This window comes from Rhipicephalus microplus, chromosome 6 (genome assembly GCF_043290135.1).
Source record: "Rhipicephalus microplus isolate Deutch F79 chromosome 6, USDA_Rmic, whole genome shotgun sequence".
NCBI classification, from domain to species: Eukaryota; Metazoa; Arthropoda; class Arachnida; order Ixodida; family Ixodidae; genus Rhipicephalus; species Rhipicephalus microplus.
In genome coordinates, this window is record NC_134705.1 from 108,995,998 (window position 1) to 109,023,545 (window position 27,548).

Genomic DNA, 27,548 nt, shown 5'->3' on the forward strand with positions numbered 1-27,548 from the left:
TACAAATTCAGCGAATAAGGACTTGCCCTTTCAATAGGAATCAAGCCACCGTGGAATGCTGCAGCCAACCATTTCTGAAATGAGGATGGTATGACGATTAGTGAAAGTAAATAGAAGCAGGCACATACTACAATACATTGCCATTTAAAAAACGTACTTATAGTGTAGCGTTTGCAATTGAGCTGTTCATTACGTCGTTCTCAGCCAAATTTCCGCTGAGGTTACACTAATTAAACTTTACACCGCTACAGAGTAATAAAGTGAGTGACTTTGTGAGTTCCACGCAATGCTGTACACACTTGTTTTTGTGCGGATTAAAGTATTCCGCAACAGAGAAAAGCTTGTCAAGATTAGAAGAAAAATGACCATCACCTACAGTAAAACCAAATCACTTGACCTTTCAAGACGTTAGAATCTATTACATGTAAGAATGTGTAGAGTCAAATTACTTCTCAAGAACAATAATGTCTTATTAGAAATTTCTTGAAATTGTGACAAAGCGTATAGGCAGCATGCATGCATGTCATGGAGAAGTTGCTTTGTACTTCAGAAAACCGCCAACCTGCGAATCTTCTGTACACAGCCACCATGACTTATAGACGCGACAACGTCCTTATACACGTATTATACACCCAGTAATAATTTTACTTATGAATGTGCCGTATACACTTTGAGATATATGTACATTATGAATGCAGCAGTCTTGTTTTGTTACAAAAACAAGAAAAAGCGTCCCTCGATAATGTTTGTTTGCGTTTAATATTAACTACTTTATCATCAGCAAATTATGACGGCAAGGGATTCCCATTACGTTGAGTGTAGTGGCAGCCTGTGGAAAATCGTCAAGGTCTTCAATTCCTATCTCGATATTGTTTACCTTCCCATTATCTCTCTTCTAGCACGATGAAGCTCGGGTCAATATTTATTTTAAGGTATTCGTTTATTATTGACTTTTCGAGTTGTTCAAGCCAGGTACTCATGGGTGCTTCCTGAGGGGACCCTTTCTCTAGGAAGACTTGTTAACGAGCGGTATGGCTTCAATCAATCGATAAATCAATCTTTCTTTATTAGCGTCAGAAATGTAGTATATTGAATGTAAGTATGCAGGAGGAGGTCCCAATGTAGTAAACCGCAGGCGGGACCTCCTGTGTTAATACAAAAAGAAAACTAGAATACGAATACCAAAAGAGCAGGTCGCAAGAACATTTCGGGAATTTTTAAACAAAGAAAAATATAAAAAAATATCAAAATAAAGAGTTATACATTCATTAGTCATTTTTTTCGATTATGTCCTAAAAGAAAGAATGTGAATTAAGCCTCTCATAACGTGTGATAAAAATTCTATAATGAAATGGATGTAAAAAACAATGCTCATTTTTCTATATTAGTCGAAATATTGGTAATAACAGGGTATTAGTGACCTCGAATCTAGTTTTATTGAAATAATTCAACAAGGCAGTAGAAAATATATCAATAGTGTGGGTGCAGTTGACAACTAGAAATAGAAACAAAACACACACATTTTAAACGTACATTTGGTAAAAGGGTATTACCTCACGCGGAGGGGGGGCAAAAAATCTGACAAAATGGCGTCTGACGTGAAGGGAAATTTATGAGTCACATTGCTTGTTTTTGCAACACCTTCAACAACCAAATTTGCACTGAATATAACTTACCCCGTGATGTAATGCAATAAATGGGATGACTCTGTATGAATGCATAATACAATGCTTTTGGAGCATCGATGTTAAAACACATTCGTGACGTGACCATTGCCCTGATACCGTATAAGATCTTTTAAAAACAGAATTGATACCTTGCTGAAATTTCAGATGTGTGTCCATTATATCTCTTCGAAAGGACGTATGGTCATCAAGGAATAACTACTGAGTTTGCAAAAAAGTGAAGAATGAACGTTATTTTTTTATTTGGTGAATGAAAAAGCATAAAACAACTTTTGGAAAGATTGCGACCGGTAGGGTTAGGGGGCTTCAGAGAAAATCGGTACGTGTGCGTAACATTCATCGTAGAAATTTTTGCCGCTACCACAGCGCCTCCACACGAGGTGCAAAGTTTGTACTCATTGTAGTCTGGTGGCGAGGCCAATGACATTGCAGGGACAAAGAGCTCTCGTTGGAGGAGTGTGACGTCGTTAGCGCAGGATTCGTTTTACTCATTCTGGTGCTCACAAATTATGGTCATGTTGTCGCACCACAAGCGGTCGCATTCCTTGCAGCTGTGGTCGAACGTATGGTGCAGGAAGTAGCGCTAAATGCACGTGTCTCCACCGCCTAGCTTCGTCAATTAGCGACCGCTTTTGGCACTTTGCTGCGGCATCCCACGCCAGCACTTCTTTGGCCTTCTATTTCCAACACTTTCGTTTTACCTCTGTCTCAAGACTTCTGACCACAAGGTCTTATTTATGGCGCCATCTTCACCAATGCTTCACTGGTCGGGAGCTCTGGGTTTGCTCGACTATTAGCTCTCTTCGCTTAGGCTTCCCGTGATATCACCGCAGAGGCTTGGCGGTGACCGGCCAAGTTGCTACCTTGGTTTTGAAGTGTTAAGGTGACCAAGTGGTAACAAAGATTTTTACTGCGCGAGCTCTCGGCAAAACGAAAAGAAGCGCACGTGCTGAAAGCATTTCTGAAGTCATCGAAGAAGTGTGATAAGTGGCAAAAGGCACCTACGAAGCGCACTGAAGCAGCTGCGCAGCAGCCACGGGGGGGGGGGGGGGGCACGCGCAGTCGTTTATACGTTGTTTGCGCGTTTCCGACACTTTCGTCAAGCGCGTTCGTCCTCGTTTTTCTCTTTTTTTTTCGGTGGCACTCTGACGCCACTGCTTGTGCATGCAGTCGCATGGCGCGAAAACAAAGTCGTTGCTTTGTTTCGGGTTGCACTACAAGCTGCTAGTCATCTAAGATAAAGCTTGCGTTCTTCGGCGCTCCAAAGAACAAAGCTCTGTTAGCGCGGTGGTGTCAGCCCCGCGCTGACAAGCTGCGATAAGAAAACTCAGCTGTTTGTGAGCTGTACTTCTACTAAAGGTACTGCACTTCGAGCACACTGTAAAGGGCGAGAAATTGTCCGCTTCAAAAGGGATAGGCGTGTGCAGGATTCTAGTTCAGGGGGGCGGGGAGACGGAAAAAAGGTTCATTGCAGCACCCTCCTCTCTGTTGAATCAGTGTATGAGGCAGATTTTGCACCCCCTTCTGGGTGACTAAAAGAGCACCCCATCACTACTTATTGTGTAGAGCAGATTTAGCGCCCCCTTCCAAGCTGGGTGACTACAAAAGGGGCTCCCCCCCCCCCTGCCCCCTCGTGTGGACGCCTATGGGTAGGACTTTCGAGGAAGCTCTTCCCATTTGTAGACACCCTTGAAATCACTTTTTCAAAGTTGTTTAGCTACAACAAGTTTCACAGTGACAGCTTCAAAGAAAAGCTTGTTTTCTGCTTGCAAAAAAAAAAAAAAGATGTCACACGTTGCTGCGCACAACAAGGCTTGAACCTTGTTGTGCGCAGCACCGTGTTTTTTTTTTCTGCCCTCCCGTTTTTTCTGCCCACCCGTTTGCGTTTTTACACAAAGGCACTCTACAAAAAGCGAGCATCTTCCAATGAAAAAAGAAAGTACCTGATGCTCAGGTACGTCACCTAGCCAAGGGAAACGATGTTCTGTGGTGCGCTTGTGAACTATAAAACTTTTTGTTTATATAAAAGACGCGCGACCAATTGTTAGGGATGAAAACAAGTGAGTCATTACTCGAAAACGTGTTGTATGACCAGTGTGCAAAAAAAAAAACCTTTTCATGCCGATACCGCTTGTGATGTTCACCTCTGAGATTCATTATGCGTTAGCCATAGGTATTATTGTATGAAACTTTATGGTGTTAGCAGAAGTAGCTATAGCGAGCCATGGACATTACAAATAATGGGGATTAAATTACAGATTAGTGCATGAAGAACTGATGGTTCGCTATGGAAGTTGTTGCAAGCAATGCCTCAAAAATGAGTTTACCATTCCACTGTTCTACCATTTGACATTGATAAAATGTTTCATGACGTCACACGCTCACTTTTGGCACGCTGTCAATATTTTAGTTCCGTCGCGCAACCGCGTAGCCATCCTGTAATTCTAGAAGCTAATTACCATAATGGCTCGGTTGCCTATTGAGGCCATGCACAAGCAACAAATCACATTTTAAATGCTTTGCGTTGCCAGCGCGCGCGCGTGGTTGATTCCTGTCTCTACGCAGTACATTGCAGCCTTGGGTAATGTGCAAACGTGTACCTGCGCCACTTGCCGGTTTCGTCTCAAAGCGTTCCGCACTAGTCGGCGTGTTCATCAAACTTCCCTATTCTAGCCAATGTAACAAGGCCGCCGCCATTGGACAAGGCGCGAGCATATAAGCTTGTCAAGAAAGCTCCTAAAGCGAAACTCCCTACGTTCAAGAAATTTATGGAGTTTATTATCTGAAGGCATATCACACTGGAAAGCCCTCTAGGTAGAAACTTTGTTCGTCGGGGTGACTAGGCTGCACCTAGAGTCTAAAAAAACCACGAAAAAAAACGAGAGTCAAAACACTAGGACATAGTTACATTCGGCAACACTGATTCAACCAAAGGTACTAGATAAGCTTCCATCCCCGCTGTGATAATCTAGTGGATAAGGTACTCGGCTGCTGACCCGCAGATCACGGGCTCGAATTTCAGCTGCGGCGGCTGCATTTCCGATGTAGGCGGAAATGTTTTAGGGCTGTGCGCTAAATTTGGGTGCACGTTAAAGAACCAGTGGTGGTCGATTTTTCGGGAGTCCTCCACTACGGCGTCTCTAATCATCATATGGTGGTTTGGGTGGTTAAACCCCGCATATCGATCAATCAATCTAGACTAGCCTCCAAAAGCTAGTGTCGTTTAAGCAGGGATGACCTACGATCTTGCTCTGGAGCGACAATGTCGTCTGAGAGACAGCCATCAAACACCTGTGTTCCAGCCAAAAGTTCACATCTGTAATTAGTCTTTCAGAGCGCACTTCTCGAGGGCTTCGAAAATGATAGCTGGAAAAGGAAAGTGGAAATTGTAGGCTGGCCAATCATCAGTTCTTTCTAACAAAATAGAATTCCAAACAAATGGCCAAAGTACATTACTGGAAGTTACCTAAATATGTTTTGCCAAGCCCAGAACTACGTATTCACACTTGCTGATAGTATGTGGCAATGGCACTGTGACCCAAAAGTTTTCAACATAATTTGAAGACAAACATGCCAGTACTAGATAGAAAGTCGTTCATTCACGTGGTTCAACTTCTTGCATTCCACCTACGTGCTCCCCTGTGCAAGATACCATCGCAACCTATAGCGACGCAAGTTTCTGTAGTCTAATTTGTAAGCTGGTTGCAGCATTGAGAAATCTACGAATTAGCTTAGCCAGTATAGAAGAATGAAACTATTTCAATACTTATTCATTCATTATCGTAAGCGCAGTTGTTAATGGCTTCTGCGCTCACGCGTTAGTCGTGTAGACGGTCTAAGTTGCTTGCGCAGTGGCAACACAAAAAAAAACATTAACATGTCGATACCCGGAGACGGTGTTTACTTCTTTCTTTATTTTCCATTTTCAATAAATTTTTGTCAACGTCATGCACTGTGTCAGCCGTGAAATGTAGACGTATGCTGGGGCTTGTTATATTTGCATACTGTCTCTTGGAAAAGTTTGTCGTTGCCTTTATTTGATGGCGTTTTTTGAAGAGTGATTTCCATATATTCGGGCAGAGGACTTACAGTGAGGGGCTGAAGAAACAGCCGAAAAATAAAAAAAAAACATGACGCTGTTTTCGGTGTAATGACACAAAGGGCGAGATTGACTCCACTGGTTCTTCATTAAAGTCAAGACAGTGGTACAGCGGTAAGTGGAGATTTAGATCGAAGTAAGGTATAACGTCCCCACTGGTGACAATTTAATTTATGGTGCTGGAATATTCAATAACTCACAAGGTATGACGCAAACCGCGGCGAAAAGACGTCGTTGCGTTAGGCTTTGCAAGTGCAAGGCAATGAAAATAAATTGGCAGATCTTACGCTTGATGTGAATCGGTGATATGCGAAGCACGAGTGAGGGAGGTAGATATATCACTTTAGTAAAGTCATTATAACCTTTTAAGGCACGTGGAGTTAGTACACAGTAAACACAAATAGAAATGTTCTGCGCACTCGGCCATCTAGATACGATGCAAGTATGCTGTTTGAGTCACGTAACGACAGCCCCACTGTCGTTTGCATTTTGAGCGCCAGCAGTAGCCGGCATTTAAATTATGGCGTACGTGACTTCCATCTAATATTTATCATGTTTACACTCGACATTTTTGTTCGTGGTCCATTCACATCATGCATGAGCAAAATTTCTCAAGCGAAGCAAAAGGGCAACGAGCGCATCATGATCGTGGTCTTGTTATTACAAGACATGCATGTCATGATAAGAAGGTTTCAACCAGTCATATGCCTTCTTCGTCCGTTCGCGTCATTTAATACCAAATTTTTATATATGTGAAGCAAGCGAAACGGCCACGAGCGCATCATGATCGCGGTATGCAGTCAAGTTTTAGACGACATGCATCTCATGATTACCATGTTTGCACCAGTCACATAACCTTGTCATCCATTGGCGTGTCGTAATATCCCATTTCGTATATATGAAGCAAGCAAAATTGCTGCGAGGGCATCATGAGCGTGGCATGCAGTCAGGTTGTTACAAGACACGTATCTCATGATTATCATGTTTGCTGCAGTCACGTAACTTTGTCTTCCATTCATGTGACATAATACTGAATTTGGTATACATGAAGTTAGTGAAACTATCGCGAGCGCTTCATGAGCGTGGCATGTAGTCATGTTTTTGCATGACACGCATGCCATTATTAATGTATTTCGGCGTGTCATACCACCACAACAGCAGCAAGTTCATGAAATGTAAATCATGACACTCATGACTGCATGTTATGATTTTCTCGTTATGATTACTTGTCACCTTTGCTCATCATACATTCATGTTATGTCATATGCGTTTAGGTATCGATCTCATTATTGAAACGGCCAGAAGAGCTAGAAGTCGTAGGTGGCTAGATAGATAGATAGATAGATAGATAGATAGATAGATAGATAGATAGATAGATAGATAGATAGATAGATAGATAGACAGGCAGATAGATAGATAGATAGATAGATAGATAGATAGATAGATAGATAGATAGATAGATAGATAGATAGATAGATAGATAGATAGATAGATAGATAGATAGATAGATAGATAGATAGATAGATACGCTCAAAGTCGCCTAATTTCAGAAAAAATGCTTCGCATTTAACAAATCTGCATAAGCACCAGCATGACAATTGCTGTGGCAAATTAAGCTTGTTGCGAATCTGGCCAATTTATCTGGTGACACCTAAAGCAAAACACCAAACTATACATCTACTATTCACTTTCACAACTTCTCGCTGTGGGGAAGAAGAATTACCGAGCGTGGACAAGTGGTCTCGGAGCGAAGTGTCTAAACGGACGGTTGATAACGGCGAAGTTAGGCTGATTGCTTCGCTCCGCATTGATTACCAGTTGCCGCGTTTTCATGACTATAGAATATTCAATGACTATAAGTTTCCATGACTATAGACTATAAAGTGACTGTAGAATATTCGAAGGAATGGCTTAAATTCACCCAATTGCCTTGAACGGCTATCACCATTGGAGAAAAAGCTAATTGTGTTGTTTTCTGTAAAGACTGCCATAAATAATTATTGTACTCGTCTGAAGATGCCTTCTGCTACAAGAAAGACAATGCTGCATGAATCCCGCAGATTTTTGTAGCTGTGATTTTCAAAAGAACAACACTTGCCTGAGTTGGACCAGGCACGATAGTTCCGGGATTGTCTTCTGACCCAGGCTGAAACATGGAGACAATCAAAATCCACAATGAACCCTGGACGTGAGTGCATAAAACTATGTGTTGACGTTAGCATTCTTTCCTCCAATTAACCAGCTGTAATTGTCTGTTTCACAATGCTGTATTATAGGCGCTTTGCATGGGCTGCACGAACATAGCTTTCCACTGATATACCTAGACTAGCTAACTAAACTTAGTTTTATGATATTTAGAGCGCAATTCTATTTGAACACTTTATTTTATAATTGGTGAAAAATGAAAGAAATGTTTAGATTTGTGAATTGAGCGCTACACCTTGTTGTTGAATCACTCCAAAGTTTGAATTTTTCTGATGTGCATCAGCGAAACTAGTTGGCCTTCCATAGATTCCTATGTGTCTTGATTGCCGGTAATATCTGGCTACATTGTTTTGTCGTTTAGAATACAAGAATAGAAACACTGAAGCCAAAAGTCATTGCTCCTAGAGCGAATATAGTGAACCTCTGGTGAAACTTATTTTCCTTGCCTTAAATTTAACAATGAATGTGAAGAGCCAAAGTTCTTTTGAGAGAGTTTTTAAAATATGCGTTGAGGGAGCCCATAGGAATTTCTTCAGTGTCAGCAGTGATTTCTACTATGTCGTTGCGCTAATAAAACAGCAATAGTCACCTGTTTTAAGTGTGGCCTTGATTTATTATAAAATTTCAAATGCCTGATAACATCTGCTTACGTTCTATTTTACAAAAAAGCATGAGGTCAAACACAGTGTATCCACAACAAATGCGAGTTATGTGGGTGGTTAGCGTGCATTCAGGTTGAATTTTCCGCACGGTTACCCTTATCGAAGAAACAAGAATTCAGAAAAACGCCTCCATTAGGATGTGAAGTGTTTGTGAAGCGTGACAAGTTTTTACAGCAATATTGCACGTTCGATTGTTCTAAACACACAAAACACAAAAGGAAACACTACAACTAAGGTGTTCTGAAGTTTGAGCGTCTCCCTTCTGTGTCATTTTCATTACCCAAACTGCTCACACTTGCTATACATGTCTAATTAACTTTTTAATGTTTGTCTACTACGCAGTTCTACGCAGTTGCAAAACTTAAGATATTTTTACTTTTGAACCAGCTTCGCAAATATCGTGTACCGAAAGCTGCATTCATTGGCACTATCGTTGGGCTTCACTTACATTGCGACTCGTTAAGCCATAAGTTCTTTAGGCATTACTAAATAGTACTGAAGCACTGCATTATGTAAAGGCAAGGGGTAGGGTCAACTGAAAAGTGTTTCTCTTTGTGTTGTTATGGTTGCAGGTTCTAATATATAATTCGGCAAGTTGACGTTGGCATTGTTTCTTCCATAATCTTCCAACTTTAGATGCCTATTACCATAAGTGTTAGAGTTTGACATCCTAAAGATAGCCGTAAGATAACTGTGGGTGCAGTAGACAAGGTGCCCAGAAATGATTTCCCTGTTTGTGCTTAATGTGCGTATAAATATTTAATAAGGAGCACCTACCATTTTGTTGCCACTGAGCGGCCCCTACTGCAAAATTCAAACCCGCCCCCTTGAGTTCTGTATTCTAGCACCACAAACACCTCTCCACCTGCGAAGCTTTCTCTACTATGCCGTTATCACACTGCAATACTCGTGCTGTGCATGAAACAATTCTCAGTAATATATTCAGTCCTACATGAAGAATTATCCACTACAGCCTGCCATTCATGAAAATGAGAACGTGTCTGTACGAAAATTCAACAATACCACGGTATCTATTAGCACCACTTGTAGCAACAGGCAGTGATATAAGAATTCCTATAGCCAAACCGTTGTCTTAACAACTATGCAGTTGCGATCAAACTGAAAGATGTACGAACTGCGAAGTAATTATGCGCTATCTATTGGCTGCCAAGCAAGTGCCTGCTTGCAATCCATACATGCAGCCTGTAGGCATCCAAGGAAGAAAATGGACATTTTATTTGCGATGCAGTGGTACCCTCCCTGTGCACCAGCTTTTCATTCCTTCCTCTTTAGGGGTCTCAAGCTTAACCCAGTTCAAAGGCCCCAATGACACAGTTTATTCCTGTTAAGACCTAAAGCGAGAAGAAGGGTTGTTTTTGCCATTTTAGTACGAGTTGTTTCTGAAGAATGTCTTGCGCCAGAGCTTCAACAACATGTTGAGGCTGATCTTCAATACGACTGCGACCTGCGGGATTACTCTGAAACACAGCATTTTTCCAAGATAATATTTCAACCGTGATCACCGAAGAGCGTTCCTCACAAAAAGAATGTTTTAGATCTGTCATTTATGTGTAGCTCACGAACATACTTATCGAGACAATGTAAAAAGGTATAGAACAAACGTGCGCATAACGCGGGCTGTAAGCGAGAGGTTCATGGGCCGCATGACTTAGTGTGTTAGTAATAATGATAGCCCCGCCGCGGTGGTCTAGTGGCTAAGGTACTCGGCTGCTGACCCGCACGTCGCGGGTTCGCATCCCGGCTGCGGCGGCTGCATTTCCGAAGGTGGCGGAAATGTTGTAGGCCCGTGTACTCAGATTTGGGTGCACGTTAAAGAACCCCAGGTGGTCGAAATTTCCGGAGCCCTCCACTACGGCGTCTCTCATAATCATATGGTGGTTTTGGGACGTTAAACCCCACATATCAATCAATCAGTAATACCGGATACCTCATTAGCTGAAAAACGCTACGACGGTTTTGTATAAAGCCAATCTTTTGAACATCAGATATAACCCACAGATCATTTTATCAGAGCACTTACCTCACCTGGACGAGCCGCCAACATCCGCAATGTGTCACGGAGCAATGGCTGCAAAGACCACGGCACGACAATCAGGACTGAAGAATATACACAAGCAGGTGATTTCAAGTCAGTGTGTGTTGACAGACATCTTTTTCGATGAAGAGCTAGTAACTCTATAATGTTAAAAAACCGCAGCGCAATGGAAGAACCAATTAAATTGCACAGTCACATAGGCCAAGAATCCTTAGAGTGAAGTGACCAATTTTCAAGCTGTAATGTAGTATTAGAGGCGAAAATAAAATTAGGTTGTAAGAAATAATGAATACCTATTTGTATGTATGATTTCTGCAGCTGTATATATTTGTTTGGAGTACAGAATCTTGGATCGTTTTTTTTTGTCTCGCATATTGTAGCTTTTCATTTTTACACTCTTGGTTTAAATAAAAAAAACAGCGAAATTGCTTTATCCCATGGAGTTACTGCTATATGCTTCTTGGCTTATCCAAAATATTTCCCTGGCGTGGACACAGTAGAGTAGAAGCGCATCTTGTCACACACGATGAAAGAAGCTTGATACTCCTGTGCTAGAACTGAAGCGTCAAGCTGGCTGAAACATCCACGGTAGAAGCACGGGCCTTTTGTCACTCGAACGCGGCTATGCGGATTGTGTCCGGGGGTTGGCGCAGCTGAAAAGTCACGGCACGTGATGAGAAACAGCAGGAAGGATTTTTGCGGAAGATCAGCATTTTGCCTGGAGCTTTAAGAGTGTGGCTGCTAAAATGCATTAAAATTGAAGTATCACCACGGATTCGATCTGACGGGGGAAGGGTGTTTCGTCTTCTTCCAACGCCTCACCGAACGTGGCTGAGTCGGGTCTGGAGCAAACGAGATCCTGTAGAATAAGCCATTGCGGGTAATTTGACTGGCACCCGACGGATGTAACACACCTCTTTTGCCTCGGCTTTACGTAGAGTGCAGGTTGAATCAGCCGTCGCCTTTTCCTGTCTCCATCCCTCTCTTCACCTTTGTCGTTGGCTCTTTCGATCTTTCTCGTCATCTACGCACTTCGTTTTACTTCCATGTTTCTTTGTGGCAAAAGTTGTATAGTCTTAGCTTTGGCAGTTTTGGGTAGATGTATTAGGTCATAGCATGCATTTCAGCTGGCTCCTACAATTTCACCGCGTCTCGTGGCACCCCATTCTTAGGCTCCCTGGTGAGCGGTTGGCATGGCTGCTGAATTAATAGCATAATTCGGGGGATCACCTAACCCCTTCCAAACTGATCGCCCCTCGAAGCGGTGGTGAACCAACGCAATCTTTGAAGTAGTGCCCACAAAGATAGACAACTTTTCCAATTGTCACATTATTAAGTGCCAGAGTAAAGAAAACAAAGCTAGAGATGTATCAACCTTTCCTTGTATCAAAGTGTATCATGGAAACAACAGGCGCGGGCTACAAAGCCAAAAAAAAACTACCAGTGGTAACCTGCTCCTCGAATCAGAATATCATCTACAATATCAGACAATGCACAACTTAACAGAATTCGGTGATTAGCCTATCACCATCCCGTTGCACCTGACACTGAACATTGTGAAACGGTGTCGTATCAGATGACGATCTATGAGGACATTCCGCCGACAATGAATTTCATTCAGAAGTCCAGTGAACTATTATTTAGGTGAAAGTAATTTATAGTAATATTCCCTGTACTTTAGTTGGCATGGTTGTCTCTTAGATTTCATTATTATAGTAACAAATAAAAAAGGAACTTTAAATATGTGCTTTTTTTTCTACATACTATGAGGTAGTATCCTCAGTTATGCAATGATTTATACTTTCGCTTTCTCCTGTGCTTCCTTGTCATTCCTACTTCCCTTTTTTCTTCGTTGGAATAGTATATTATGCATAGATATAATTTACATGGTTTCGCATGCGTGATGTCATGAATGGGTATAATAAATTACACTGCAGCCTATCTCCTCCTGCTTGAACTGACACTTTTCGCGCCCTTTGGCTGTTTCATAATGCACATGAGCTTGATATACGTGAGTATGTATGGGTGAAGCCATTCGACGACATGATATTAGGCAGATGAACGCGCAGGATAGCCCGGAGCCCTGGTGTGAATAAGTGCTAATCGAGTTCTCGTCATGAGGATCTAAACGTGCGAACATCAAATTACGCACTCGGTTAGTTGAATTCTAATGCGTCATTGTTGCTTCTTTAAGCTCCTACCACAGAAGATATTGTTTTATTTACATTCGTTTTATACGGCGTACTCTTTATTACAGTTGTCATGCCAATTTCCGCAAATATACTAGCTGCTATGACTTACCTGCTGCCATAAGGTAAGTGTGGACCTGAAGACTGTCAGTTCAAATTAGATCATCATACCTGGTATTCAGTTATGTTCTTTCTTCACGAAAGCCATCAACGTTCGTTTGAAAAGTTTTTTTGTTCTGATCACTTCATATTGTGTGGTATTCGTATTCGTATATATGAAGAGAACCACATTGTATTGTCACATTCAATACATTCATCTCGTCTCGTACTCGGTTCTCGTTTTTTATCGGGTATCATTACTGTCATTTGGGTTTGACTACGAAAGGTGTGATAGTGAAGGCGGTAAAAATAGAACTTCCGAATTCGCTGTACTTAGCCTCAGTAAATCTAAGAGACAAACAGAAAGGAACACTGTTCTATAAAAGTAACGCCGACCTCAGACATTGGCCTGCGCTTCATTTGCTTTAAAATGTCTCGGCTTTTCTATACACTCGTTTATCCATCACTTAATCACTGCAACTTGTGTAAGCTCTATTGTAAACACAGTTATTGTTGCTATGCAGGCAACCTCAACAGAATTGTCTGAAGCAATCACTAAGTTTTCAAACGCAGTGGAGTAGCATGCGATAAGATGCGTCAACGGGTTCTCGTGGACTAAGCTGGATCCTGTTAAAGTAGACGTTAGGCACGTGGGCCATTATGAAACAACATACCTAGACGTGACAACACATAGAGCATCTATTAGAGCTAACCACTTACCGAATCTGATCTACCCGAGTTAGGACTTGCCGGCCATTGAGGCTGAAACGATTGTACCACAATTATAAAAAAAACTGCAACACACGAATTAGTAACCACAAATTATCATTAGTCTCAGAAGATGTGTATGGTAGAACGACAAAAACAACAATTGCAAGGATAAAAAAATTACTACAGAACACAGAACCACGTACAATCAGTTTGCTTAGTGAACTGCTCTTTGCGGACAAATAGAGAATTTTTCGTACGACGCATACCTTTAACGTAAATTGATCACGCAAAATTACAATAAACCTTTTTGTAGATGCTGTAGGCTTGTTTTTTTCTTACCGCACTTAAATACTTCAGGTGCCCTCTCAAGTCAAACTTTCTTGATTTAATTTAGATTTTAGAATTGAGCATATTACCATACTCACTGTCACACACCGACATGAACTGAGGGTGCATGTTGACTTTTTTTTCTCTCCCAGTCACTTCTTGCAGAAGCATGCATACTTCTTTGAGGATCAGCCGTGACTGTGTATAAAAACTTGCTGCCCTATTTTCACAGCTTTATTGAAGTGCAAAGCTATACTGTATTTATTATCGCTAATTCATGACTACCCGTAGCGTTTTACAGCGTAAGCTGTTATGAGATTACAGGTAGTGTCGTGTGCACCGCATATGTCCGCCACAGCCGCAACCACTGGTGTACGTAACTACCATTGCGCGAAGTGAAAAAAAAACTACGCCATGAAAAACACATCAAGACCACAATGGCACACGAGCTCAAGTCTCCAGCGCGCCACCCGAGTATTCTATCTCAGAGCCACACTGGTGCTTGAAACTCATTTGCAATCTGGCCTTAGGAAGGCTTGGTTTCGCGAAAAGAATAGCGGTAATATGAGTAATAAAGTGTTTTAAGATAGCAGAGAAATAGACAGGCATCACACAATTCGAACGGCTCAACGGAAGATTCGTGGAATACTCCAACCAATTAGAAAATGTACAGGCGTAATTCATCACCGTAGTGGGCTACAGGATAAGAAAATTTCGCAAAATTTTTTGTAAGTGAGAATCTGGTACCATGCTTTATCAAAGCATAAACGAAGGATGGCATAGTGAGTGCCTCCCTACTACACAAAAATTATGAATTATGGCATAGTGGGTACTCTTCAAATGTGCTTGCAGGAGTTGCGTAAAAGTGTCTTCAGTACCAAAAGAGACTTAAAGGCCGCTCTTCAAGTTTTCGCTGTCACTAGGCTGCGCGTTCTGCATCGGCTATGTGGTTTTTCCATCTATTCCTTGCTTTTCACTCACCTAGTAAGACCACTAAATGGCCTTTAGCGAAAGGACAAACCTTTTTTTTGGGAAGGAGTATCATACGGAAATCTAAGAACAATGGAAGGTGACAAAGGAGTGTTCGTCTTCAGACAAATTATCGCGCAAGTATTCTACGGTGAACATACAGTCTGGTGTGTGGATGACTGGACAAATTGGTTATTTATGCTTTCATAGGACTGCTCAAAATTGATGACCAACAAAAGAAATAACTTTGCGAGAGCGCTCACTGTGTGTCATTTCTTCTCCTTTGTCTCGATTATTCAATTGAGAAAGAAGAAAACGAAGTGTGGGCAACAGAGGAAAGTTTTTAATAAATACGCATATTAGACAAGCACAATTTTCTAGGTAAACTGCAATTTTCGAATTATATAACACGCAGTAATTTAAACATTATATTTCGTGATAAAACCAATTAACTACTGGCCAATTCCCCAAAGTTGATATGTACCACAGTTACTAGAAGTGCTTGAACAAAGAGAGTTCACGCTGGGAAAGAAGAAAGGCAGGAAAATAACTATTTCGTTCTGCAAAATGCGACTGTGCGCCCAAACGCATCTACCCGACGCTTGCGAATTCCCAGGGTGGGTATGAGCCAAAAGTTCGCTACATATTACTGAAATGGCCAGGTTTTTTAACTTTTGTTAGTTACAGAACCTTAGTTTTGCTCCACGCTGCCGGCGAAGACACCTTTATTCAATATTTTACGGCGCCTGAAGCTTGCGACGACGCATATCAAGTGACCCGACGAATGTACTTCACCCGCAACGAAGAAGGAGGGCATCCAAGTCAGGCAAAAAACTTAGCGTGCTCTGCACACGTGCTTGCAAAATGAAGCATGGATTGAAAAATCTTTCCACCTCCACATAGGAAGAGAAATAGCGCAGCCACTTACATTGCGATTACATCAAATAGAAAGGTGCCCTAACCCTGTATTTCTCCTCAACCTTTAACCTGAGGTTTATTTAATCTACACGTGTACAAAATGACGCAGCTTAGCCGCCTTACATCAAATGCTCTGGGAGGGCTCTTTGGTACGCGGCACTGATACAGCATCGTCCAGAAAGTGGGACTCCGCTAATACACATGCTATGATATATGTACATGTGATTTACGAAGATACTTCGCCGATACTTAAGCTAAAACACAAATGAAGCATGCCTAACAGACTTAAGATATAGCGATACAGTTCTTGGAGTGCACTTTTTTTTTCTATTTCAAGCATGCTTTTACTCCACGAAGTCAATTAGGCGCAGCATTACGTTGTATATAACTTAGCCGGGCATTAAAAATTGCACTTTATTTCCTTATCAGAGCACCCCTACCGCCAGTGAACCATCCCAGAAGTACGGGGAGATTAGGATGTCCATTAGGATTGATTGGGATTAGCGTTGACACATTTACGGGCATCAATTTTAATGAAAAATGCACGCTGGGACAGCTAGAGTAACAAGCATTCGATAGAAAAATCGACATAGGCATTGACATAAAAAAAGGAGCTATGAAAGAAATCTAAAAACGAAAATAACTTGAATCTCACGTGGACACCAGGCAATTGTGAAAAACTATATATGTGTTTTGCACAAAATGGATGATTTGCTGAAGAGGTGCTGTAGAATCTAATTTTTAATTTCAAATTTTCTATTCACCAGAAAGGAACTGGAAGGTTGCCAAGACTAAAAGCCATGAGAAAAGCTTGAAAAAGGCCTGGTAACCCATACACACATGTGACAGGGGGTGATTACCGCCACATAACATTCAAGTACAATATAAAACGTGAACAGAACATACTAATGCAAAATTATTTTCACAACTAAATTTTTAAAGCACCCATTTGAATGTTCAAAAAAAGATTTTCCAAAAATTATTATACCCCGTACCTAGACAATTTTTAAAGTGATACCTCAAAATATAAGAAAGCACACGTATATACATTTACGTGAGCACATACAGGTTCATAACGCTAATACAACGCAACATAACAAGAGTTAACTTGATGAAATCTGTTTGCACTATACTAAACCATGTGAAATGTTACATAGACTATCAAAATGTTTTTGTTACGCATGTTCCTACTTAATCAGAGAGAAAAAATGTGAGTGACGTCGTTTCTTGTTGCAGAAGATGCTACTTTTGTGTGCGTGAAGTGCTGTGAGAAAATGGGAGGCCAAGGCTTGCTATCTCTACATAGTGTAAAAACATGGCAAGTACCAAAGTTCTCTATTTTTGTAGAACGTTTCATGACAGAACACTCTAGGCATGACAGTGGTGCAATAAAGATATAAAGTTTACGATTTCACAAAGAAAGTGTGTATTAAGCAAAATGTATTAGGGTTGTCAGCTCGTAATATATTAGGTTATTGTAAGCTCCACGTGTCGTTCCGAACGGGTCAATATTCTTAATCTGGCGGACAATCTTTTTGCGGAGTAATGACTTTATTTAGGTTTACTTTGCCCACTTGAAAAAAACCAGGAGCTTTTAAAATGGGGCTCTCTTTTAGGCACCGTAGGTTCAACCTCACAACAAAATAAGCGGAAAAAAGTATCTACAGCCGCGTACCAGGTCAAACTTGTAATATAGCGAATACCTGGTTGCTGCATAAAGAGGTAGCCATGCAGTTAACAATATGTTTTTAGGGTCACCTACAATCTAAACACTTTTGCCCTCACGTGGCTCTGTTCTGGTCATTCAGATGTCGAAGTCTGACTCAATCTTCGGAATCCCTGGTTGGTGCCGGATCAGGCGGCTAAGGGTTCTCCCAGTCGTAGAGGCTTGCCGTAAATACATACGCGCAATGGAGCTCATTGTGTACAAAGTGTCGAAATAAGACACTAGCTTCATCAATTCCCCTTCTTTGAATTGAGGGTGTTTATGTAAACGTCGTTCTGTTTGCAACTTCACGGCAGCAAGGTGGTCAAACTCGTCAAATTTAATCTTTGAGCCAGGTAATGTCAAAAAATGTTATGCGTGATAGCGCAATACCGGCTTTTCACATCCGTAAGATACAAAGCTGGGCTTCTCGGCTTCCCTGCTTCTATCAGTTTATTTCTCGGTAATTGCGAGCATGTGCTCTCCCTCGATAACATGCATGGTAGTGAAGAAAATGGGTCATGGACATGAGGGGCACCTCGATGTGTTATCGGTGCGCGTGGAAGCGTTTGGTCGGCAGTGTCATTAGTCATGGTCCACGACGGGCTTCACTATTCAAGGTCTTGGTGCGTTGAATGGGGACCGGCTTTTATCAAGGCAGCCTCAACCAATTTGTGAAGTTGTCTATTGGATGGCTATGTGCGACAAGGTGCAAGGGCGTTACCCGGCTGGCAACATGAAATCTTATCTACAGAAAGCACAGTACTTAAGGACGCCCACTTCGACGGCACTTCGGGCCACGACGCCGCCCCTGTGGGGATGCCACGCTCACTTTTCGTGGTTCCGCAGGTGGTGTTGTTGGCGACTTATGGCCTACAGTCGGCCGTCGTACCGCAGTGCCTGGATTATCTATCGGAAAATACCGGGCTCAATGAGAACACCATGCTGAAACTACGACGCTCGACACGCGGCCTATCTTCGAGTCCACCACCATGTCAACCGCCTATTCTGGATACGACTGCGTTACCCGGCTGGCAACATAGAACCTTATCTACAGAAAGCACAGTACTTAAGGACGCCCACTTCGACAGTACTTCGGGCCACGACACCGAAACTGTGGGGATGCCACGCTCACATTTCATGCCTCCGCCATTCTTTTCGCGACAACGATGTGTTTTTATTAGTGGTGTCGTGGCCACCCAACTCATTAAAGCGTTTTGTGATTGTGTTACGCATCTGTGGCGCCTATTCCTGCGGGGGGGGGGGGGGTGATGTCAAGGCAAACCCGGGCCCCATGACTAAATCTCGAGAAGAAAAGCTTGACTTTGTATTCAATACTCTTCAGAGACTAGATTCGAGCAGTATAGGTATTCTAGAATCTGTTAACAAGATGCTCTAAATTCATATCAGCCTAAAGTGTGAACTCGAACAATTAAATCGGCGTGTCTCAGAACTTGAAGGCAAAATTCAGTCTGATACTTCTGAAAAATTCCACTTATCTGCAAAGAGTGGCTTTCTGAATTGCAGAATCAATTCGATCAGTTCGAGCGTAAGATAACTTCAGGATCTTTGTCGGGAAATGCTAATGCGCACTCTCTGACAACGCATCCAGCGAGTATTTCTAAAATAGAAGACAAGGTTGATGATTTGGAGAACCGCTTTCACAGGTGCAACTTGCTGTTTTACGGGCTTTCTGACTCTGAGCAGAATGAGAGGTGGGAAACGTCTGAGCGCCTGGTTCAGGAATTTTGTGAAAACAAACTTGGTTTGAAAATATTTTCAGTAGCAAGAGCGCACAGGTTAGCCTGCTTTACTGACGATAAAAAGAGACCAATTATTGCAAAGTTTTTGAATGACAAAGAAGTTGAGGCAATAATTGGCTTTGCTTACAAACTAAAAGATGAACCGTTTAGCATATCACGTGACTACTCTGAAACTGTGCGAAACAAGCGGCGCAACCTTCTACAATTTTCAAAAACAATCCGCAAGGACGGTGATCGTGTGCGACTCGTGTTCAACAAGTTGTTTATAAATGATGACGTTTATATATGGGACTACGTTCTTAAATGCGCGACGCGAGTGTCAAAACAAGCAACAGAATGACCCGTGTCATGTTCTCGAGCGAACTATTCGTCCACTCGACGTGATACTAACTGAAATGTGGCTCACCGATACTGCACCCGATAACTGCATTCTGGATAGTTGGACTTCGTTTAACTTCTTTAGGTGTGACAGGTTAAATCGAATATGTGGTGGCGTTTTGGTAGCAGTGCAACAATATCTTTTCGAAGCACGTCTTCTCCTCGATACTTTTTTAGAGTGTGTTTGGGTTTCAATCAAACATAAAGCAGGTCTGATAATCATTGGTGCCAATTATCGACCACCTGACATGGACAAGACGTTTTCTCGGGAATTCCAACGGCTTCTTAAAAATATTACTACTCGTTTTTCTAATTCTGTACTTCTAATTTTTGGGGATTTTCATTTCCCCGATAACTATTGAGCTAACCTTTCCACAACAACCTACCTATCAGAGGCTCATGTATTTTTTTGCAGCCATGTCTCAATTTTTCTTTAACACAACTTGTCACGCATTCCACGCTATCTTCTGCTACATCAGCCAATATTTTAGATCTTCTTTTAACCAATCATCCGGAAGTGTGCTCTGACCTAACTCATCAAGATAGGCTTTCTGATCATGACATCATAACAGGTAGTCTTACACTTTCCCTTCCAAGACACCAGTGCTCTGATAAATATATCCGATGCTATAATATAGCTGATTTCGACAGCATAAACTCTGAGCTTTATGTTTTTCTTTAGATTTTCTTAATAATTACCAATCTCAAACTACTGATCATTACTGGTTAATGTTTAAAACCACTCTCACTGACCTAATCAATCGATTCTTTCCTCTAACAAAAATAGCCTGCACTCCAACAACACCCTGGTTTACCACAAAGCTTCAATGCTTTAACGATAAGAAAAAGCGTTTTTATCGTTCAGCGGACAAGGACCGCCTCTCCGATTTCTGGCACCGTTACAAGGTCTGCGATAAGCAACACCAATCACTCTTAAAATTATGGAAACAAGATTTCTTTGCTCATGACTTGTATTCCATGCTCACTAAAAATCCTCAGCGTTTCTGGCGTGTAATAAACCCGAAGAAATACCCTGACATAACACTTGTTATTGAGCACGGCGATATGGTTCACCACTGTGAGTGTGCGGATCTACCTAATAACGCATTTTCATCCGTATTTACACATGAAGACACCACATCATCGCCCTCCCCTGTCAATCTCATCAACGTATCTATGCCTGAAGTAATCATTAGTGAGGCAGGAATTTCTTGTTTACCAAATAAACATACAACTTCTTCGGCATCTGATCACAAGGGCTATAATAACAAAATGTTCAAAAGTTTGTCTCCTAGCTTATCACCTATACTGTGTGCACTCTTCTCGCAGTCTCTATCTACTAACTTTATTCCGAGCGACTGGAAAGTACCAAAAGTCATACCCATATGCATGTCCGGGGACCGCACTCACCCATTGAACTTACGCCCCATTTCTCTAACAAGTACTATTTGCAAATTACTTGAACACGTATTATACACAGAAATCATTACCTACTTAGAAGACCTCAACGTTATTTTTGAATACCAACATGGCTTTCGTCGGGGTTATTCATGCGAAACGCAGTTAGCCGGCTTTTTACATCACATTCATTCATATCTAAACCTAGGATTTAAAGTTGATGCCATCCTCCTTGATTTCTTGAAAGCTTTCGTTCGTGTTCCTCACCATCGACTAATAGTAAAACTAATGAACCTGTATATACACACAACTGCTATTGAATTGATTAACAAATTCCTCTCATCTAGACACAATACACATCTGTGAACAACAGCATCTCTTCATTCACCAACGTAACCTGCGATGCCCTGCAGGGCAGCGTTCTTGGCCCTTTACTTTTCCTATTCTATATTAATGACTTACCTAACGGCGTGTCCTCTCACATCAGACTTTTCGCGGATGACTGTGTAATTTATCGAATAATTTCATGTGACAATGACAAAGATATTCTTCAAGCTGATCTTAACTCAAATAATACATGATTTTCAACATGGTTCATGACTCTTCATACAGCTAAAACACTGTTATTATCATTTACAAGACGCATGCACCACATTCTGTCATCCCATGTAATCAATATTAACATATTTCAACTTACAACTTCGTATAACTATCTAGGTGTTCACTTACAGTCTGACCTTACGTGGCATCATCACATCCGCCTGACGTTGGCATCACCTAACTGCTCATTAGGTCTACTCAAACGCAACCTCAAGGATGCTCCAGATAATCTCCGTAGACTAGCATACATCACATTATTACGTCCTAAAATCAAATACGCATCAGCTATCTGGGATTCCTCCCAAATGTTCATAACCCAAGAGATAGAATCTTTACAAAACCGCGCAGCCCGTTTCATCTTTTCCGAATATTCACCCTATACTAGCATTTCAGCACTAAAAACTCGCGCTCAGCTTGACGACTTATTTCATCGCCGTAGAACTGCCCGCCTTTCGCTTCTCCGCAAACTCTATCACCACCCATACCTTCACCGCATCTTTGAAACACCAACAGTCATCTTTCCACGCGCAGGCCATATCTTCAAGATAAAAATTATAACTTGTCGCTCAGTTCATTATGCTAATTCCTTCATTCCCCGAACAATATGTCAAGGAATAACTTGCCATCCCACATTGCCACTCAAGCAGATTTCGCAACGTTTCACGAACTTTTACTCAACATTTTTGACTAGATATTCACCGCGCGTACTCACATTATGCTTCTTCATATGTACATCAGTGTTTAATTTTCTTGTTATCATGTGTTAATGTTTTTCACGGCCATTGTACAGGGTTGATTTGTATTATTTATGCATTAATTGCAAAATCTTGTATGTTAAGATTATGCCTACGTTTTGGTTTTTTTCCTTGTATACTGTATCCGTTAGTGCCCTTAATTTATGTTTACAGTATTCAATATTCTATCTCTACTTGATTTTCTTTTTTTCCAAAGTATCTGGTTTTTGTTGCTTTTTTGTATTTATCTCGCTTTCATTATTTTGTATAATCTTGTTTTTACATAATATAGGCGTACAAAGATTTGTTTCATGTGTTCGTTCCCCTATGTAATACCCCTTCGGGGGCCTTTAGGTGTACTATGAAATAAATAAATAACGTTAAAAGACTTCCTTCAGTGAAATGACGTTTTTCTTGGCTTCATTTACTACCTACACATTTAGCACTGTTTCCAATCATTACTTTTGGTTTGCTTACACTGGCACATGCATTATAAAACCAGTAAATATAGGGCGGAGTTGTAAAATGTGTAATAAAATTATGATCATCAACAACAAGCTATGCTAGCGGTTCGAATTATATATCTAATAGTGACCTATTTTGAACTACATTTCATAGGACGGCAGTTAAGCTTCAGATATGCCATGCTTAGGTAATAAAAACAACATCATCATCATGGACTAGCATGCACTGAGGGCCTACCAAGCAGTCAGTACACAGGGTTAACAAAGGAATCTGAAACTTGTGGCCCCTAGCCGTTGTTAGCCGCCAGTTTTCTCTGATTTTTTCGTGGGCCAATGTAGTTAGTAATGAGATTTGCCTAAATAATGCGGGAGAGATCTGCTACACGAGAAAGCAAGTATGGCATATAGGATTGAAGCGATAATTGGTAACCTTGTATTGCATATAGTACAACATGGGGTTGGAAAGAGACGTGAGAGGGTAAATGCATGGCAAAGTGTGGACAATCTAGGCACCGAGCTCTTTGTTGTGGCACAATCTTGACAAAATCGTTGCAAGCTGCGCTATTTTTCGTGATCAAGGTGTCTCACAATGTTTTTTTGCTATCTGAGTCCCATAAACATTCCTGAAATTTATGCTGATAATCGGCTCCGAAAATATCTGTTTCTGTGTGCTCAAGCGTGTAAGTTCTTAGTGCAGCAGTGTCAAGTTTTCTGACTCTTTCATCGCTTTTTAAGATTACTTTAGTCATTCATGACAGTGTGCCAAGACTCTGAAACACCCTCTCAGAGATGATTGAGGCGAGACTTTTAGTTGGCTGACATTCTTTTTCTTGTGGTATAGCAAGAAAGCAGAACGACCAAGTGAGAGTAAAGAGAAAATGAAGGAGCGGAAGACCACTAGGTCTGACTCTTCTGCACTTGGTGCAGAAGAGTCAGACCTAGTGCTCTCAACCGCAGTCATTGAATACAAAAACAATTTTGATGTCCCTAATAAATGTTGGAGATTAATGTCTTGAAATTTCCGTATGACTGTGAGAGACGCTGTAGTGGAGGGCTATGAAAATTTCTACCTGGTGCGATTCTTTGATATATGTGCCAATTATAAGTGTACAAGCCCCTTGCATTTTTGTCTCCAGCGAAAATGCAGCCCCCATGGTTGGGACTCCACCCTACGATATATCGGTCAGCAGATGAGTGTCTTACTCACTAGGCTAGCACAACGTCTCGATTTAATGTCCTTATAGAACCACTTCGTGGCTGCAGGGTTGCGAACAGATTACTATAATTTTTTTTACTATCGAGCACATTTGCTCTACCGTTTTTATCTCTATGTATGAAATTTTCAATCGTAACCAAATGTTAAGAAGCACGTTCACCAAGAGATGATACTGATATACCAAGAGGTCGTATAGGTTGTTATCGCCTTAATTTTCAAATGTTCTATTATGAAGCATTATCTACTGAGGACATCCGTGTTCTGCTTTCGTTTTTGTATTGCTATGTCCATGCTTATGTATACTGTTTCTAACTGCTTCCAGTATGGGCCTGTACAAAGGCCTGCAGTAGTGTTAAAAAATATGACTGATTCAGTTCTTTTATCTATCATACAGAAAATGATTACCTTTATGAAACCTGCTAATGATTTTCAGCAGTACATGGTCACCTACTTATTTGTTTTTATATACTCCTCGGGTGACCTAGCTTGCACAAGAGATCAAACACCCACCGTAGTTGGAACAGGAAGGACGGTTTCGTTACTGGGGATTGGTTTAGGCACGAAAAAAAGGATAGCTTGAGAATCAAGAATTCATACAATGTAGCTCATAAACTAATCTGTTCAGAGACTTTATGGATCATCAAAGCCTCCGTAGTTTATTTAAGGCCACAAGACTTTGCACGAATGGGATAAGGAACGATAATGACGGGAAATGTAGCTGACGCAGTTTTCCAAGAACATTGCACGATTTTACAGAAGAAAATCAAACGAGCATCTCTAGTCAACAAAATGATCTACAAATATCACTTCGTTTACGCCCAATACAAAATACTTGCCTTTACTCCACCAGGAATGAAAGCTTCTTTGGCTGAAGCTGATTCAGGCTGCGAAAAAGATAACATAACAATCAAAAAGAGGTACAAAAAAGTATATGTGGCACATATTTCAAAGAATTGCATGATATGAGACCTAAGTTTAAGTAAGGATTAAACACTTGCCCCTATTTGCTCTAGAACGATAATTACAGGAGATGAGATTGCTCAGGCCGTAAAAAAAGTTCCATGTCTATCAAGAACGAACACAAAATAGCTCCTGATACACTGTATTTACTGATTTATAATCATTAGAGAACATTGAGTTTGCACAACGGATGAAACATTAATCTGAATAGGTTCCAGAACGACAGCTTCATGAATTTAAGTTGATTAAGGCTGCCTAACGTTTGCAGAAAAGTATATAATGAATAATAGCACGCACCTCCGTTGAACACATTAGGTAATACTGAATCACAAAAGTTGGTGAGTTTGCACAACAGATGAAACACTTGCCTCAATTGTGTCTAGAAGAGTAGTTGCGTTTGTTGAGGTCAACTCAGGCTGTAAACAAAGTAATACGACAATTAGGAATTGAAACAAAGAAAGGAACAATGAATAACACAGGTGCCTGAATAGGTGTCAGCACGACAGCTACGGGAATTTCAGTTGATTTAGGCTGCTGAAAATTTGCATGGGAGTGTATAATCAATCAAAGAAAACACCCCAGTAAAAAGAATTTAGTATCTTGAATCCCAAAAACTGGTGAGCGCTAAACCGATAAAACGCAAACACGGATTGTATCAGGCACAACGTTTGTGTCTGATAAAGTTATCTAAGGCTGTAAATATTGTAATGCAGCAATCCCGAATTTAAACAAAGATGGGCACAAGGGATGACATTTTTGCCATAATAAATTCAGGAACGACAGCTACGTGAATTGAGGTTGACTCGGGCTACTAAAGTTTGTGTGAGAGTACATAATTCATAAAAGAAAGCACTTCTGGTGAACGGAGTTTGTATTTTTTATCAGAAATGTCTGAAAGTTTTCACAAAACGCGAAAGTATAGATAGATAGATAGATAGATAGATAGATAGATAGATAGATAGATAGATAGATAGATAGACAGACAGACAGACAGACAGACAGATAGATAGACAGACAGATAGATAGACAGATAGATAGATAGATAGATAGATAGATAGGTAGATAGATAGATAGATAGATAGATAGATAGATAGATAGATAGATAGATAGATAGATAGATAGATAGATAGATAGATAGATAGATAGATAGATAGATAGATAGATAGATAGATAGATACGGTCCAAGTTGCCGAAGATTACTAAGAAATGCTTCGCAAGTAAAATGAGTGATGGAGACTGATGGTTGGGAGAGAAACAAATTATGCGTATATGCTATAACTACGCAACATTATGATTCCCCTATAGTCTAGTGTCACGGCTTCTCCTCTTGAAGAACCCCCAAAGAGCGTTAATAGACCGTAGATGTTGACTTGATATGATAACACATTGCTGAATGAATGCCACGCTCACTTCGCATTGCCACGTCAGCACCTGCCAGCGTTGAAGATAGCATTTCTCGTTGCGATGCATATCCTGGGTGATCACAACGCGCATGCGCTCCTTGAAACTCTTTGCAGTGTTCCCAGTCTGGGCTGTAAGAATGGCGTATGCTGCGTGCGTAGCGACGAGTTATTGCAACAATGAAGCGAAACCAGTGTCGCAGGCAGGAATTTCTTCGATTTATTCTAGCCAAGAATTGAAAAGTCGATTCTGCGTTTTTTTCTCGACGAATAATGTGGCCAAAATCTCGAAATCGGCCGCATATAAAGCATCGTTTTTTACTGTCAATACACTGGTAACTCGACTACGTAAACTAAACATTCAATTTTTGGTTCTCCCTTTTGATCCTTGTCCAGAGATTTGACGAGAATTTGGTTATTAATAACTGGGTTATTCTGTCGGGAAATCGATTTCTGGGGGAATAGATATAATTTTTTAAATTTAGAACAGTTTAGAGCTTAATATAGTTCGAATAATTTTAACTATTGCATTATTATACTTGAAATAGTCTTCATTATTAGACTATATTTACTTACTCCTTCCGTTAGGCACTTGGTTGTTGGCATTATGATAGCGAACGCCAACAAAATGATGCAAGTTGGAATACTTCTAACGCTAGCACCCATGTCTGCGCCAAAGTTTGCTAATAAAAACATCGTGTAAAATGAGTCGTTATGCAACTTACTTTATATAGTTTCTTAGCCCTACCATGGAATTTCATTGACGCATGTGCGCTGTTTCGAGAGTTTCTAGAGTGAGTCATCCGGTGGCTATAGATGAAAGATGTATTTTGGTTCATTCTTTCATTGTTCTTCCTCTTTCGTCAAATTAATGGCACAAATAGCACGCTTAGTCTTAAATGTCAGGTATATTGGGCATATTCCTTAACTCTTGTCTCTTTAGAGATTTGAGTAGCTCCTAGAAAGAACGGATAAGATTGCATTATAGAGCTGCATGAAAAACCCCAAAA

The 27,548-nt window shown here is 41.0% G+C and overlaps 1 protein-coding gene across 3 annotated transcripts in view; it reads right to left on the bottom strand.

The window, feature by feature from the left end:
• LOC142765421 (uncharacterized) overlaps positions 1–27,230 on the bottom strand; it is a 40,889-nt gene extending 13,659 nt beyond the window's left edge. For 2 of the 3 annotated variants that reach the window (XM_075866409.1, XM_075866408.1), the window contains exons 1-7: positions 27,115–27,230; positions 25,507–25,554; positions 25,015–25,062; positions 13,716–13,757; positions 10,693–10,740; positions 7,883–7,930; positions 27–74 (exon numbers count right to left, since the gene is read on the bottom strand). In XM_075866409.1, coding sequence (XP_075722524.1) covers positions 27–74; positions 7,883–7,930; positions 10,693–10,740; positions 13,716–13,757; positions 25,015–25,062; positions 25,507–25,554; positions 27,115–27,204 — 372 coding nt within the window. In that variant the 5' untranslated portion in view covers positions 27,205–27,230. The remainder of the gene's footprint in view (positions 1–26; positions 75–7,882; positions 7,931–10,692; positions 10,741–13,715; positions 13,758–25,014; positions 25,063–25,506; positions 25,555–27,114) is intronic. The other variant, XM_075866410.1, reaches the window with a different exon arrangement.
• Between the last annotated feature and the right edge of the window lie 318 nt (positions 27,231–27,548).